General features: G+C 41.2%; 1 protein-coding gene across 1 annotated transcript; it reads left to right on the plus strand.

Annotated features, from left to right (window-relative positions):
- LOC137965899 (putative serine/threonine-protein kinase-like protein CCR3) lies at positions 1-2,923 on the plus strand. Its single transcript, XM_068812278.1, has one exon. The coding sequence runs from the start codon at positions 347-349 to the stop codon at positions 2,696-2,698; it is 2,352 nt and encodes a 783-aa protein (XP_068668379.1). The 5' UTR covers positions 1-346; the 3' UTR covers positions 2,699-2,923.
- Positions 2,924-17,662: the final 14,739 nt, after the last annotated feature.

A 17,662-nucleotide genomic window follows, 5' to 3' on the forward strand; every position in this document is an offset into this window, starting at 1 on the left:
CCAGAAAAAGGCCCTCGAGCTTTTTGATCCTAACCGGAGTATACCATCCCATCGGCGGGTCCGCCGCTGACGATTTTTGATTTCTCGTTTCCAGATCGTCTTTAATTGGAAGACCACAAAGTTTGACCTATTTAGCTTTCGTAATCTTTAAATGAAATAACGTTCATTTCTTTTCAGTTTCTGCGGTTTTCGCCATCCGTTCCAGACTCCCTGTATTTCTTCTTACCAAATAAGTCCTCTTCTGAAGCCAGTCTGCCACGCGTTCCCCTCCTCTTCCCTTCTCTTCCCCTACCCCTACGCCATCATCCCCAATGAAGGACACCCACGCCTTTCCACCAAGACCCATATGACCACCGCCACCGCCACCGCCACCGCCCTCCTCCTCACCGTCGCCGTCGTTTCCGCCTTCCTCGCCATCGCCGATGGTCTCGGCTCTGGTTCCACCCTTGCCGTCGTCTCTGGCACCAGCGCCGTCTGCGGCATCCTCGCCGGGGAAGCTTCGCAGTCTGTCTCGTGTGTCCTTGGAGGGGTGGTCTCTCCCCTCGCACCTAACATCTCCTTTGAGTCCATTGCTGGAGGACGGAGTTCGTTGTGTGGGTTGGTGTCCGGTGGCGTTTTTCTCGTTTGTTGGAACTCCAATTTTCGATGGAGGCGGATCTATGATGGCCCTGCGCCTCTGACGAGCCTTAGTGTCGGAGATGATCAGGTCTGCGCTGTGGAGAACGCGACGGGGATTCTCAGGTGCTGGAGGGGGGGAGACGCGTTTCGGCAGGTTGATCCTCTCGTGCTGAAGTCCGTTACGAGTGGCAGGCTGTTTTCTTGTGGAATTTTGGCGAATAACAGTAGCATTGCTTGCTGGGGAAGTGGCCACATTGCGGCGCAGATGCAGGCGGACTTTGCTAACTTTTCCATGTCCACTCTTGTCGCCGGTGATTCTCATGTTTGCGGTGTTCAGGTTTCTGGGTCTTTGATTTGCAAAGGTAATAATAATTCTGGACAGCTGAATTCGCCTTCGGGCAGGGCCTTTGAGTTTACCAGTTTAGCATTAGAGGCAAATCGGAGCTGTGCTACTCGAAGAAACGGTACGGTAGTTTGCTGGGGAGGAGGGGGAGGCACGAACAACCCCGCGAATGATACCCAATTGGAAACGATTGTTTCTGGCTTTGATTCTACTTGCGGATTATCAAGACTTAACTTGTCTTCTATTTTGTGTTGGGGGTCGAATTTTTCGGGCTCCATTGTTGTTATTTCAGCAGGGAAGATCATTCCAGGCCCTTGTACACAAGCTTCCTGTGGTAGCTGTGAAGTGTATCCTGATTCGGAGAATCTCTGTTCGGGCTCGGGTCGGATTTGTAAGTGTGAATCCGGGTCCGCACCAGCCCCACCACCGCCATTAGAGCCGTCACCACCACCATTGCCGCCCCCAACGTCATCACGTTCGAGTAAACGGCTAAGCAGGGGTCTCCTGGCTTTCGCCATTATCGGCTCTGTTGGAGCTCTTTCAGGTATTGGAACCATCATTTACTGCATGTGGACAGGAATTTGTTGTGGACAAAAGAAAATCCACAACTCCGTGCAGCCTACTATCACACCTGCTGCGGCAGCTCTGCCACGTTCAAACTCTTTTAGCCCGATGTCGAGGTCAGCCACCATTAGGCGCCAGAGTTCACGGGCGATGAGGCGGCAAAGGAGTGGGACCTCATCAAAACACACTGATAGAGCTGAAGAGTTCACATTAGCAGAGATGGCCATAGCAGCTAACAATTTCTCTCCCGAGAACAAGATTGGGGCTGGAAGCTTTGGAACGGTCTACAGAGGGAAGCTAGCCGATGGGCGGGAAGTTGCTATTAAAAGAGGTGAGACAGGCACGATGATGAAGAAGTTCCAAGAAAAAGAATATGCATTTCAATCAGAGTTGGCATTTCTTTCTCGACTCCATCACAAACACCTGGTGGGACTGGTTGGGTTCTGCGAGGAGAACGATGAGAGACTTCTTGTTTATGAATACATGAAGAATGGAGCTCTCTATGATCAGCTGCACTATAAGACCAATAGTGAGAGTGAACAGACCAGTTTACTGAATTCCTGGAAAATGAGGATCAAGATTGTACTGGATGCTGCCAGAGGGATTGAATACCTCCACAGCTATGCTGTTCCACCCATAATTCATAGGGATATCAAATCTTCAAACATCCTGCTTGATGCAAACTGGACTGCGAGAGTTTCAGATTTTGGGCTCTCTTTGATGGGGCCGGAGTCAGATGGCGAGCATTTGTCGATGAAGGCAGCCGGTACAGTGGGATACATGGATCCGGAGTACTACGGTCTCCACCACTTGACGCCCAAGAGCGACGTCTATGGGCTAGGAGTGGTGCTGTTGGAGGTCTTAACAGGCCGGAGAGCAATCTTCAAGGAGGAAGGTGAGGCAGGGCCGACAAGCGTGGTGGATTATGCAGTGCCAAGGATTGTTGCAGGGGAACTAACAGCAGTATTGGACCCAACAGTGAAGCTGCCGGAGCTGAACGAATCGGAGGCTGTGGAGCTTGTGGCTTACACAGCAATGCATTGTGTTAATTTGGAAGGGAAAGAAAGACCCACCATGGGGGATGTAGTGGCCAACCTCGAGAGAGCACTGTCGCTGTGTGAAGATAGCCATGGAAGCATTTCCAGCGCCAGCATCTCTCTTGCTTCCGATTAACCGTTCGACAAGTCAAAATAATGAGAAAAATAATGATTCAGAGCTCTCTTGCTCAGTGATTTTCCAGTCAGGTGATTGAGTCTCTTAACAGAGATTAGGAACATTAGTGACTAACACTGAACAGTGAACACTTCTTTCACTTCTTTTTCTTTTCTCATTGCTTCTTCCAATACTGTTTTGTGACTGTAATTTTATGTTTGGGTGATTGTGGCCCCTTGATTTTAGTAAATACTAACAAAGCATTGTGATTGATACAACAGAGGATTTTTTTTCTTTTTTTTTTTGCTTTTTTGTTTGATTCATCTTCCAATGCTAGTCGATGATGAAATCAGTTTTATGTTGTTGGGTTAGGATTTAGATTCGCTGAAGACTTTCTGCTTCCTGGACCTACCCAACAGAGAAGAACATGAAAGGAAAAAACTAAAAAAAAAATAAAAAAAATCGCACCTTCCCCTTCAGATCCAACAGAGAAGAACATGAAAGGAAAAAGCTTAAAAAAGTTGCACGTCCCCCCCCCCCACCGGCTTAACCCTTTGTACCCAGATGCGATTGGTGGAGGTTCTTGTCAAATATGTGTCTTCCAGATCATTTCCGGGCGACCCGGAAAAACTCCAGCAGTGGTAGTACATCTCATGTGCGTTCTTTCATTTTTAAGAAACAATAAGCAGGGACTGTGCTGTCACCTTTTTGTTCCATACTCTTGTCGTCCTTCCATGGCTATTCTTAGCGCAAGACTGTCTCAGTCTCAGGCCCTATACGAGATGGATCCCACTTTCTCCGCTGGTCAGAAATGCTGAATGGCTGTGTGAATGATACATGAGGATGGCAATTGCCATCGATGGATGGTGAGGAGTGGCCGACTGTGACCTACCTCCCATCCTGATTCTGTAATGGACGCCGCTGCCTTTTTTTAATCTCTCGCTTATCTCTTTTATCGGGAACTAGGAAGCAGTTATTGTTTTCAATCTTCCATTTTTCCTTTCCAGTCAATTCAAAGTACGCATGGGTTGTTTGCCATCGATTGATTCCTTAATCATTATTGCAAAGCGTTTCATTTCTCCTTCCTCTTACCTTCCAGGATGGTTAATGTTCAGTAGCGTCAAAGAGGTGTGCACGTGAATGGAAAACACTAAATTGAATATCGTCGATGGAGCTCTTCCGTCTGTAAACCATTTTTTTTTTTATAAAAGGCGAAGGAAATAAATTCTCCGGTGTGTGTGTATAAATGTGAATATTCTATTCCTCCAACGAGGTTTCCGTTCTCTGAGATTTCAGAATCCATTAACAACAACAGAGAACATGGACAAGCTGGGATTTGATGGGGTTTCATTTTCGCCATTAAAAAATGCAACTGAGGAGCTCCAAACATATCTGAAATCTGAATGACCCAACCAAGAACGAAGAAGTTTGTTTCCACTTGTCAGTAGCTGCAGGCCCTGTTTCGCTCTCATCTGAGTTGGCCTCTTGTTTTGATTTCTTCTCCAATCAATTCATGTGGCTCCACCTCCTGCAATCACTTCTGTATCCACTCTGAGAGGGAAAAATGCAAGGCCAGATGGTGTTTGTTCCTGTGTCAATTTCTCCATCTCTGCTCTTTAATGCAAGGCCAGACTTGTTCTGTGATGATGTTTTGGACCAACTATTCATGTCAAATTATTGTCTTTGACTAGGTATAAAATATGAACCCGGCTTCAATTTTTTTTCCTACAAATCTGGGCCTTCTATTAAAGATGGGTGATGTGTCAACTTGTTGTTCGTTAAAGGGTCAAAAAATAATTATTAACCAAGTATGATTGTAGATAGAGAAAGAAAAATGGTCCGGATTGGTCCCATTTGCATGTCTCTTTGGTCAAGACTCTAGAGAAAGATGTTGCTGGTCATGGAAGCTATTGAGCTAATTTATCCAGTTAGGGATTTGATGTAACTGGGACATTCAATTCATCTTGGGAGGCCACAAATTTATGAATTTTTCCATATTGCAAATGATGTTATAAGATTAAATGGATTATTCAAGGCTTTCTCCTGATTTTTGTCACGTTGATAGATTATAAATGTTGATTTTTTGGAGAAGACATAATAATTAATTTATAAATGAGTATAATGAGTCTCTATTTATAATAGCGAAATAAGTAGAATTAGATTACATTTAAACTACCCATGTCCCAATTTACATCCCTAAGTCTAACACTTAAAAATAAGTCTTAAAATAATTAAATAATTTAACATAAATAGAAGACTAAAATAACTAAAATTTGTTTAAATAAGATTCTTTTTGTGAGACCTCCCATGAGTCTACCGTATTAATTTTGGTTTTGTGAGTCAGACTAAGGCAAGTAACCGAGTCGAGCCGAATTAGGTATTAGACCAATATAACCGAGTCACGGAAGAATCAGTAGAGTATTTGGGATCCGGACCAGGTTGACCCTGTTCGAGTTGACACAGGTTAACTGAGCGGATTAAATCAAATAGTCCCTCCTGTTGAAGAAAATGAATGGCTATTTTCGATCTATAACGAAGAACAAAGAGATTTTATGGTGGTTCCGCAGTGTGCCTACGTTCATCGGAGTGACGGCCGAAAAATTATCACTGATTTCAATTAGAGTTACATACTGTGTATTTTTACTAAACCCTAGACATATTTATATATAAAATATACAAATACCCCTATACAAAAATACCCCCAACCTCATGCATGAGCCATATACTTCAACGATCTTCACCTTGGTGAATATTTACCCTTTAAGAAAAAGAAAGCATAACCTAAGAGTCCACCTACCTATGTCCCAATTTATCCCAATTTGCATCCTTAAATCTAGCACTTAAAAATAAGTCTTAAAATAATTAAATAATTTAACATAAATAGAAGACTAAAATAACTAAAATTTGTTTAAATAAGACTCTTTTTGTGAGACTTCCCCTGTGAGACTCTTATAAGACTCTACCATATTAATTCAGGCTTTGTGAGTCAAACTAAAGCAAGTAACCCTCTCGAGCCGAGTTAGGTATTAGACCAATATAACTTAGTTGCAAGAAGAATCAGTAGAGTACTTGGGATCCGGACCAGGTTGACCTGTCCGAGTTCACACGGGTTAACTGAGCTGATTAAATCAAATAGTCCCTCCCATTTCCGCAGTTGAGCAAGCTGGTCTTCAAAACCGAGATCACCAAATCGATGCTTCGTCCTCCAAAAACAGCAACTGAGCTGGCGCTCGGAAATAACCTGTGAAGAACCAGCTCGGGAATAATCAGCAATTAACCATTATAAACTCTGAATTATTTCCGGGTTGACGAGCAGAATTAGAGAAGAATAATACGCCAGCCAGCTAATATGGATTAATATTGTTATTGAATACGTTCTTTTTGGAAGACTGCCAGAATAGGTAGCCGCTGGTAAGCCAGGATGATTAATCCAATCCAGCGAGGAACAGCAAAGCAGAACCTTCCGAAGATAGTTTCGCACTGATTGAGAGCAACGATTCGGCTGGAAAATAGCAATGAGGGATGATTACGGAAACAACAGTAAGCTGAGACGAGACAGAGTAAACTGAGGATAGACAGGTCTGGATCAGAGTAAACCGAGGATATCAGAAGAGACGAGCAAGTCAGTAGACTCGAGATTAATCAGCCATCATCAGAGCAAATATACGAGAGCAAGATTACTGGCACGACCCACATGTGCTGCTATTGCGAATTCAAACAACGTCACTGTTGGAGGAGTTTCATTCCTGCCTAGTTTAACGAGGACTTTACTTCTTCCAGCAAATGCTACTCTGCTGCAGCAAAGGATTCTAGTCCACTTGAAAGCAGAGTTCACCTCCAAATGGGATTTGTCGTGACTCCAGTTACAGCTTCCACAAAGAATAAAATTTGTTTTAGCAAGTGCCCTATCTCTTCTTGTTCTTGAGTATGGCTCAAACAATTACAGAAAACATGGTCTTCGTTGCTACTGCATCTTCTTGGTCCATCCATGTTAGTTCTTGCAGCTGCTAGAATGACGTTGAAACCATATCCTCCACTGTACGCAACAAGAAGAAAACGACTCTAATTGGCACTGGCTCCAACTCTAATCGATTGGTTTAAGCCGCAAGGGCAGTGAGCATATCCTTCTTCTATGGCTTTTTTTGTTCTTTGTTGGTGACGACGAAAAGGACAACGATGGAGCATGAGGCCGCAGACCTTTTGATCTCTGCATGTTTAAGATTTTTCAAATCTCTTATATGTTATCCAGATCAATTGCTTTTGTAGTTGCTGAAAGCTGACAACAAGAATAGCAGGGGAAGCTTTTTCTAGTTCAGGTGATAGGAGAGATTAGCTCCTAGCAGAATTTGACTCCTCTTTGTTAGAAGAAATGAAGAAAAGATAGATCAATTGATGGAATTGTTCACCTCAATCTCAATCTGATTACATGATGAGGTATTTATACAATAGAGAGAGTATTCTAGACTCTTCTGGAGTACATTACATAGATTACAGTATTCTAGACTTTTCTGGAGTACATGACTCGTTGACACCTTCTGGATTCTTCTGGAGGAGCTGTTGTGGTGGAGAGCTGAGTGTAGTTGCTGTTGCTGAGTTGGCCTGGTGCTGCTGAGGTGGAAGCCTTCTTATTGCTAATACCCTCCGGTGAGCCCAGCAAGCCTGGCAGGAGTGTGAGGCTCGATCTGAGAGTGCAGAATCTGGTGATGGACAGGGGCTTGGTAAAGACATATGTGAGCTGATCTTTACTGGAAAGGAAGGAAACTTGAAGAGTCTTGTTATGGACACGATCACGAACAAAATGATAATCAATGTCGACATGCTTGGTGCGAGAATGCATCACATGATTCACAGATAAGTAGGTGGCTCCTAGATTATCACAATAGAGAATGGGGGGCTGAGATAAGTAGACTCCCAATTCAGACAATAAGGATTGGACCCAAACTAGTTAACACGTAGCATGAGCCAAGGCCTTGTATTCAGCCTCCGTGCTGGACCGAGCAATACTGTTTTTTTTTTTAACTCCAGCAGATGAGATTTGTGCCATAGAATAAACAGTAGCCACTGGTAGATTTCCGGTCGTCAGGGCAGCCTGCCCAGTCAGCATAAGAGAAGGCAGCCAGAATAGGGGACGGGGAAGGAGTGAGAGTCAGACCATAATCCAGAGTCTGTTTCAAATACCGTAAGATCCGTTTCACTGATTGCCAATGAGAAAGACAAGGAGCATGCATAAATTGACAGACCCGATTGACAGAGAAGGCTAAATCAGGCTGAGTGAAGAGTAGATATTGGAGGTTTCCCACCACGCTCCTGTACAGAGAAGGATCTTCCATAGATGTAGAATCGAAAGCAGAAAGTTTAGTTGAGGGAGACATAGGAGTACCAACAGGATTCAATTAGCCATACTGGTCTTGTGTAGTAAATCAAGGATGTATTTGCGTTGGGACAGGAAAATCCCATCAGCAGATCTGTGACACTCAATCCCTAGAAAGTAATGAAGATTACCAAGATCTTTGACAAGAAAAGCAGCACTGAGCAATTGAACAAGATGAGTAATGGCAGAGCTATCAGAGCCAGTAAGGAAAATGTCATCAACATAGACTAAAAGATACAAGACAATGGACCGATGACGGTAGATGAATAAAGAAGTGTCAGATTTGGAGATGACAAAGCCAAATTCAAGGAGTTTGCTGCTCAGACGAGCATACCATGCATGAGGGGCCTGTTTAAGGTCGTAGAGAGCGCAATTAAGCTTGCAGACATAAGTGGGAAATTGAGGATGAACAAAGCCACTTGGTTGAGACATAAATACTATTTCATCCAACGTGCAATGAAGAAAAGTATTTTGAATATCTAATTGATGAATCGACCAACTGTTAGAGAGGGCAATGGAAAGAACTAACCTGATGGTTGTTGGTTTGACAACTGGACTGAAAGTCTCGGAATAGTCCAAGCCCTCGAGCTGACTGTAGCGCTTGGCAACAAGACGCGCTTTTCGCCGCTCGATCGAGCCATTTGAGAGGTATTTGGTTTTGAAGATCCAGCGGCAGCCCACAACATGCTGAGAGGGGGAGGGAGGAACCAGGGTCTAGGTATTGTTGGAGAGAAGAGCTTCGAATTCGAGTTGCGTCGCACGATGCCATTTCGGGTATTTTGAAGCTTCAGTGACAGAGGAGGATTCATCGGAAGTGACACGGGAGGTGAGGAGGGTGTGAGGGGGTGGCCATGTAATGGTACCGTCGGTCCGGACTTTGGGAAAACAGAGGTGGGATTTGGATCGGGTTTGCATAGGATGAGGACGGGAAATAGGGGAAGGGGAGACGACCGAAGACTCGGGAAGTACAAGCTCATGAGGGGGAGCTAAGGGTAGTGGTAAGAGTGGAGAAGAGTGTCTAGCAGGTGAGGGCTGAGGCAGAGGGGAAGGTGTGGTGAAACCAGGGGAGGAAGGAGGAGTAATAGGACTAAGGCTGGTAGTGGTAGAGGGTTGTAAAAGGAGAGAAGAGGAGGGTAGAGGAGTAGGTGATGAAGGAGAGGGGAGGGATGGGAAAAATTGAAAGGGAAAAACAGTTTCATCAAATAGAACATCTCGGGAGAAATACATACAAGAGGTAGGGATATGATAGCATAAGTAGCCATGGTGATGAGGGCTGTAACCAAGAAAGACACAAGGAAGAGACCGATAATCCATTTTGTGCCGATTATAAGGACGAAGATTAGGCCAACAGAGACATCCAAAAGTTTTCAAGAAATTGTAATTGGGCTGACGGTTCCACAATTTTTCAAAGGGAGATTTGTGATCTAGTACCACAGTGGGTAAGCGATTAATTAGGTAGGCAGCAGTAATGAAGGCATCAGACCAATATTTCGTAGGAGCGAAGGAATGGGCTAGAAGGGCAAGACCGGTTTCGACAATGTGGCGATGTTTCCGCTCAACAGAACCATTTTGAGAGTGGGCATAAGGACAAGCCAAGCGATGTGAAATTCCAAGAGACTACAAGACAGTATGAAGTGAATGAAATTCACCACCCCCATCAGATTGTAGGGCATGGATTTTGGTATGAAGTAAATTTTCAAATTGAGACTTGAAGGATAAAAATATATTGACGACATCAGATTTACACTGTAAAGGAAAAATCCACGTAAATCGACTGAAATCATCAACAAAGGAGAGGTAGTATGGAAAACCACCCCTAGACACAATGGGGGCAGGACCCCATACATCAACAAATAAAAGTTGGAGAGGAGCAGTGGTCCAAGATGGAGAGGATGAATACGGTAGTTGATGAAGTTTGGCCTGGCAGCAGGAAGAGCATAACCCAGGTTGAGGAGAACGCTCAATTGGGAGTGAAAGCTTGGAGATGATGCGGTGGACTAATTGCACGGAGGGATGACCCAAACAAGCGTGCCATTGAGATGGAGAGACTCTGGATCCAGTATGAGGTTGATAGGAAGAGGTGGCGGGAGGGAAGACATATAGGCCTTGACTAGTAGGTCCGCGCAAAAGAATTTTCTTGGTAGGACAATCCTTCACAAAGAAACAAGAGGAATGAAATTCAAAAAATACAGAATTATCCTCACAAATTTTTTTAACAGAAATTAAATTTTTAGAAATAGATGGAACATGATAAAGTTGAGGGAGGAGAAGATTGCCAGAAGTGGAGGGAAGAATAGAGCTGCCAACCTGATGAATAGGGAGAGAATTACCATCACCAACGCGAACTTGATCATCACCTTTATACTCAGTAGGATTGATGGATAAGTTGGAAAAGTTATGAGTAAAGTGATGAGTCAAGGCCAAGTCAGGATACCAGTTGTGATAAACGGAGGAGTAGGAGCATGAGAGGGAGGAGGGTGAGAAAAAGGGGTAGAAGTAAGGTGGGCCGCTAAGGAAGGAGGTGGGGCCGCCTAATAGGAATGGTCAAACCGGTGGTAGCATTGTAGGGCCAGATGGCCGGGACGGTAACAGATCTGACACGGGGGACGATTGGGGGAAAAGGGGGAAGACGTGGCACGACCGCCAGAGCGACCACGCCCACACCCACGGCTACGGGAGCCCCCTCGGGCACGAAAGTCGTGCCGGTCGAAACCCCTACCTCTGGTGCTAGGGTTCGACGGGAGAGAGGCAGCGGCTTTCGCTAAAAATTCAGGGGAGGCTGGGAGGAGGGTTTGGTGATGGAGGAGGCGGATTTGTGGCTGAGGAGATGACTGTAGACCTAGGAAGGCGAAAGAGGATCCAAACAGGTTGTGAGGGAGGTGACGACCGAATCGAAGTCGGTTCCGAGACCAGCCAGCAGGTAGGCGATGAAATTCGAGGAGGAGAGCACCGTGCCTGCCACCGCGAGCGTATCGCGGATGATTTTAGCTTTTTGATAATAGTCGGTGATGGAATCCGACCCTTTTTTCAGGGTCGTGAGTTGGTATTGTAGTTGCATCACGCCAGCTTGGGATTTGGAGGCGAAGAGATTTTCGAGGATGAGCCAGATTTCTCAGGAGGTTGAGGCTTCGACGACATGGGCAATGAGGGGCTCGGAGAGGGGAGAAATGAGAACGGACATGAGGGCTTGATCGTGTTGTTTCCAAATGGAATAGGGTGAAGGGTGGTCAGCGGGAGTATCAGCGAGAGGTTTGGGGGCAACGACGGAACCGTCAATGTAGCTGAAAGCATTCTGACTGTGGAGGTAAGGCATGAGTTGAGTCTTCCACAACAGATAATTTTCGTGGGTGAGTTTGATAGTGAGGAAATGGGAGGGAGACGGGAGGGAGAATGTGGGGAGATTTGGGAATTCAACCATGGTGAAGACGGACGTGAGTCCTTACACGGCTCTGGGTATCATGTTAGAAGAAATGAAGAAAAGATAGATCAATTGATGGAATTGTTCACCTCAATCTCAATCTGATTACATGATGAGGTATTTATATAATAGAGAGAGTATTCTAGACTCTTCTGGAGTACATTACATAGATTATAGTATTCTAAACTTTTCTGGAGTACATGACTCGTTGAAACCGTCTGGATTCTTCTGGAGGAGCTGCTGTGGTGGAGAGCTTAGTGTAGTTGTTGTTGCTGAGTTGGCCTGGTGCTGCTGAGGTGGAAACCTTCTTATTGCTAATACTCTTAATCCTCCGCCATTGCCGAGGATGAGATTCGATAGAGGAAGGAGAATAGCTTATGTGCAGCTTGCAAGAGGTGGAATGAAGAATTAATTTGACACGTTTGTCGAATAAGATACGGAACATGAATATTTATACCCAAAGTCTAACACTTAAAAGATAAGTCCTCACACAATTTTGGCAACTGAACATGAATACAAGACTAACATAACTAGAATTCTTTTAAATAAAACCTTTTCCTCCCATGAGATTCCATAAAACTCCACTATATTAATTTTGGCTCTTTGAGGCTTCTTGTTACGAGAGTCATGTAAGACTCTTTGATACATGTTCTTCAACAATAGTAATACTATAAATGCCCTCATACAATTGGGTACCCCCGGTTTAGTCCAAGTTAAAACGAAGACTATCTTATTCACATTGTCGTAAAATCAAGAAAATTATGGACCGAAGTTTTTTAAACTTAAGTGTAACTCTTAAATGACTTAGAAATTGGTTTATTCTTATTCTACATTAGTTTATTATCCCATGCATTCATATTAATATTTATTTGAGAATTTTTATTTTTATTTTTACCAATTTCAGTGATAAAATAAAGATAATAATATTATTGTAAATACATTAAGAAATTGAGAGAACTTTTCCCGTGTTAATGGATTCTCTTTTACAAAGGTATTTGAGAGAACTTTTGCCATTGGAATTGCCAAGTTGGACATTGAATCCGACTTGGACCCGATGGACGACCAAGTAGAGTATAATGGAGTAAGAGATCACCAAGGTATAGTGAAGAAGAAATCTCGAAGAAAAAAAGAGGAAATTGGGAAGTCTCCTACCACAATCACACAAATTGATTTAGGGGTCCGAATTTGAAGATTGAGAAGTCACCTTTCAAGGAGTTAAGTATTTGTGACTTATTACTTTTAAAATTTATTTTCTTAGCTTAATCCTTGTTAGAAACATTCCTCTTATTTTCAGACCATATTATTTATTCTAGCAATCTAATTTTAAAGTGGCATTTGCATGTTTTAATGAATTAGGGCTGAATTTTAAAATTCAAGAGTCAAAATGCATTTAGGGAGGGTTAGTCAACAATGAACTTGAAATGAAGTTCATACACATTATATAGCTCATTCGATTAGGCCATTAGTGAGGAATGATGTTGACGCTCATTTGAAAACAGTATATCATCTACTCAAGCTAAAATGGTGGATTTGGGTTTTAGCCCGATTTCTGAATCTTTAGATTGAAGTCGCGCATGGGACGGGTCTGTGCCTCCCTGACCAAAATATTTTTTGCCATTTACGTCTCTGTTCTCCCTCTCGGCGTTCATCTCTCGCAAAATTTTCTCCCGCTCTCCCGCTCTCTTCTCCCTCTCGACTTCTTCTCCCTTCTCCCTCTCTCGTCTCCATCTCCCGCTCTCTTCTCCCTCTCAGCTTTTTCTCCCTTCATGGCCTTACTCTCCAGAATTTTTTTCCCTCTATCTTCTCCCTCTCGGCCTCCGTCGCAAAGCCATGCCGCTGCTCCGTCATAGAGCCTCTTGGCCTCCCTCTCTTCTCCCTCTCGGCATACCGTCGGAGCGCCGCCTCCGTCGTTGTTGCCTATTGGCCCGCCGTTGTCTCCCGCCATTATTGGTGTCTCAAGGAAGACGACGCATCAACACCGTGAGGAAGACGACGTTGTGATTTAATTTTTCTTCAGTTAGGAAAAATTAAACCATTGTCATAACTTCATTATATTTATTTTGTAAAATAATCCATTGTTATTAATAAAATAAATTTTTTATTTATTCAGTATATTCATTTTGTAATTATTGTATTAAATTAGTGATTTAATAGTAGTAATTAAAATATTGTTAAAGTAAACATTTGATCAATTATTTTTGGTTTAATTATCCCATTGCTATAATTAATTAAATCAATGGTTTCAAATTTTGTGGTAATATATTATTAATTAATAATACGTATAAATATATATTATGTTATTGATAAAATAATATATTTATTTATTTATTATATATTATTTTTATTACTATAATTAAATTAGTGATTTTTAATGTTAAAATATATCTTATGTTATTAAAAAATACTTTATTTATTCGCTTATGTTATTTTTTACTTTTTTATTTTTTATAATTTTTCTAGTCACATGTAATTATTATATTAATTTATTATAAGCTGTAATCATTAATTAATATAATATAGTATTTTATTATTTAGTATATTAATATATTTTAATACTACACATTAAATCACTTATAAGTGTAGTAACCATATTTATTTTGGTTAATTATCTTTTTAGGTATATGTTCTATTTAAGTATATTGTAAAAATTGACTTATTCTCATGTTTCTATTATATTTTTTATTTTGGGGCACTACCACTAAAAATATTTTCTAGTGCACTTGAACTCGTCTACATTAACACCCAAGGAAGAGTTGAAGTTGAATCAAATCATTGGCTTGAATTTAAAGTCTAACTTCAACTTCAACTTCAATGTTGACTAAACCCCCCTTAGTTTCAAATCTTGTGATTGATCTTGTTCGAGTATAACTAAACTAAGTTCAATCACACTTTGAAATAATTTATCAAGTTCACATTGTTACTTGTGAGCTTTAATTTTGAAATCAACTTATACATTGAGCTACTTTAAGTGTTCCCCTTAGATTGGGACAACCGATCCAAAATTCATGTGAGCTACTATTATAATATTTTCCTAATTGAAGAGTTAGTTGAACTGTAAGCACATAAATCTTGCAAGCATTTGTGAAGCGTTATGTAGGCAAAATGAAGTTTCATCTCAACTAGATTGAGTGAATCATGAGTTGTTGTGGTTTAATTGTCAATAAGCACTTCTTGGGCCTAAGTTGTAGTGATTAGTAGGTTGTTGATTTCCTTGAGGACATTGGTTGAAAACCTTGTCTACTATCGTTAAAAATAGTAAGTCCTATATAAGCAAGTAGTATTATAAATCCCTTTACGGGTCTAGGAAGGTATCCTTGGTTTGTTATTAAAAATCCCTTTTTAGATCGTCGTAAGATTACCTAGTTAGTTGTAGGAAAATTTCTCTATGAATCTAGGCTAGTAGCCTAGTTTGCAATTGTAAATCTATGTGAAGGCGTGCAATGTAAATTGGTTGCTACAATCAACCGAATGGCACAACTCCTGTGTCATTGGCTATTGAATTAATTCGATGTAGATGTCAATTTGACAACTTAAGCATAATAAATTAACTCAAAGTTACAAACACCATGAGAGTGTACTAGCAATCCAATATAGGATTGTAAACTACTATAAATTTTTGTGTAATTTACTATTTGTGTATTGCTTTTAAGTTCAAATCAATATTACACATTGAAATTATTCCAAGGGGAGGGGGTGGTGGTTAGTCCTCATTGAACATAAGATGAAGTTAAGATTTTAATTCATCTTAAATGAATTGATTCAACTTCAACTCATCCTTGGGTGTTAGTATAGACGAGTTCAAGTGCACTAGAAAACAAATTCTAATGTTAGTGCCCGAAAATAAAAAATATAATATAAACAAGAGAATGAGTAACTTTTTGTAATGTACTTAAATATAATATATACCTAAATAGATAATTAACCAAAAAAAAACATGGTTACTACACTTACAAGTGATTTAATGTGTAGTATTAAAATATATTAATAAACTAATTAATGAAAGACTATATTATATTACTTAATGATTACAGTTTATTACAAATTAATTTAATAGTTATGTGTAACTAGAATAAATTATAAAAAAATAAAAAATAAAATTAAAAATAACATAAGTGAGTATAATAAATAAATAATTTTTTAATAACATAAGATATAAAAATAATAATTTAATAAAGTAAATAAAAACAAATATAATAAATAAATAAATAAATAAATTATTTTATCAATAACATAATATATATTTTTATGTATTATTATTTAAAAATATATTGCCATAAAATTTAAAATCATTGTTTTAATTAATTATAGCAATGGGATAATTAAACCAAAACAATTTATCAAATGTTTATTTTAAATAATATTTTAATTATGACTATTAAATCACTAATTAATACAATAATTAAAAAATAAATATACTGAATAAATAAAAATACAGATTATTTTACAAAATAAATATAATGAAGTTATGATGCTGATTTAATTTTTCCTAAGTTAGGAAAAATTAAACCAGCGTCATCTTCCTCACTGCGCCGATGCATCGTCTTCCTCATTGCGCCGATGCATCGTCTTCCTCATAGCGCATATAATGGCAGGCGACAACGGCGGGCCAACATGCAACTGTTATGATCCTGGGTTAAGTGTTTGACTTTCTGTTACCTACCAGACTTTGGGTAATATTGGCTAAGTGTTTAACATTTTGTATCAGAGCCACTACTTACGTTGCGACTTCGAATCCCGTAAAGAGCGACCTAGCAGTGTCGCTAGAGTGGGCCGCCGTGGACGTTGACTCGTAATGGAGGAACTTGTTGAGCATCGGCTCATAAGAGCTTGAAGGCAAACTCTTTCTCCAAGGGGTGTGTCATGTTATGATCCTGAGTTAAAAACTTGGTTTTTCGCTACGTACCAAACCGGTCTTTTGGGTAGTATTGGCTAGGTGTTTAACAACAATGGCGACAGAGGCGACGCTCTAATAGTATGACAAGAGGGAGATGAGATGGAGGCCCGCCCTCTTGTGCTCTGCGATGGCGGCTCTACAACAGAGGCCGAGAGGGAGAAGATAGAGTGAAAAAAAAAATCGGGGGAGGAAGACTGAGAAGGGTGAAAAGCTGAGAGGGAGAAGATAGAGTGAAAAAAAAATCGGGGGAGGAAGACCGAGAAGGGTGAAAAGCCGAGAGGGAGAAAAGAGCGGGAGAAATTTTTTTCAAGAGAGGAAGTCGAGAGAGTGGGAGAACAAAGCGAAATGAGGGAAAAAATTTCGTTCAGGGGAGAGAGAAATGCGTCTCTTACATAATTCATCTGGATGATTTACAAAATAAGTATGAAACACGATTCTCCCATTTTTGCATGAGAAGACTACATGGCATGATTCAAATGAAGAGGAGATCATTTTGGACTAACAACCTAATCAAATGAACGGAGTAATGCGCACATAACTCATCTATGCTTCATTTTGGACTAACCCCTCCAAAATGTGAAAGCACATAAAACAAAGTAAAATAGACTAAAAAAATAAAAATAAACTTAACAAACCTATTCACCCTTTCGACCTCCCCATTCCCTCCTCTCCACCCACCAATTCCTCTACCAAGAAGGGAAGGGCCCTCTTGTAATAATTATTTGTAGAGGAGTCAAAATAGTAAATTCCGAATGTTTTGACCGGATCGACACGCCAGCTGCCCCTTGGCCTTGGCCGCCGCGAACCGATTTATTCCCTTAATTAGTTTAATTATAATTAAGTCTTTCCTCCCTAATCAATCTCATCTCCCACTCTCCCCAAATTCTAATCTCCCATCCATATGGCCCCACGAGATCGGTGGCGGATATTAGTTGGAGACGTGGCACTAAACGACAAAGGGTGTTGGGCCGCAATGGGTCCCACTTTAAGTCTGACCGCTGAGAGCGTATCGTCCAATCAGGTTGGATGCTTTACGTCTTAGAGGGGTTAGCGACTGAAGTGGATCGAGAAAGAGACGAAGTGGACCATTGATTTGGGTGGCTCGGGCGGAAGGGTGGTGCACGGGAGAAGACCGGAAGAGGTCAAGAAATTCTCTCAAAGGAGTGGGGTAGCAAGCAAGCGCTGGTAACTCTCATTGGAGGATAAATGTTCGTGAAGTGGGACCCGCGATTCATCTCCGTCATTAATTACGATTCTTCTTTTTGCCCTTGTATTTTTCTTTCTCACATCCGTTGCCAGAAG

The sequence above is a fragment of the Aristolochia californica genome, unplaced genomic scaffold, assembly GCF_029961685.1.
Source record: "Aristolochia californica isolate CCGP_79_NKW_82.1479 unplaced genomic scaffold, dmAriCali1.0.hap1 SCAF_5, whole genome shotgun sequence".
NCBI classification, from domain to species: domain Eukaryota; kingdom Viridiplantae; phylum Streptophyta; class Magnoliopsida; order Piperales; family Aristolochiaceae; genus Aristolochia; species Aristolochia californica.

Excerpts from the sequence above, each read along its gene's own strand:
- LOC137965899 (XM_068812278.1), top strand. The coding sequence starts at position 347 with ATGACCACCGCCACCGCCACCGCCACCGCCCTCCTCCTCACCGTCGCC.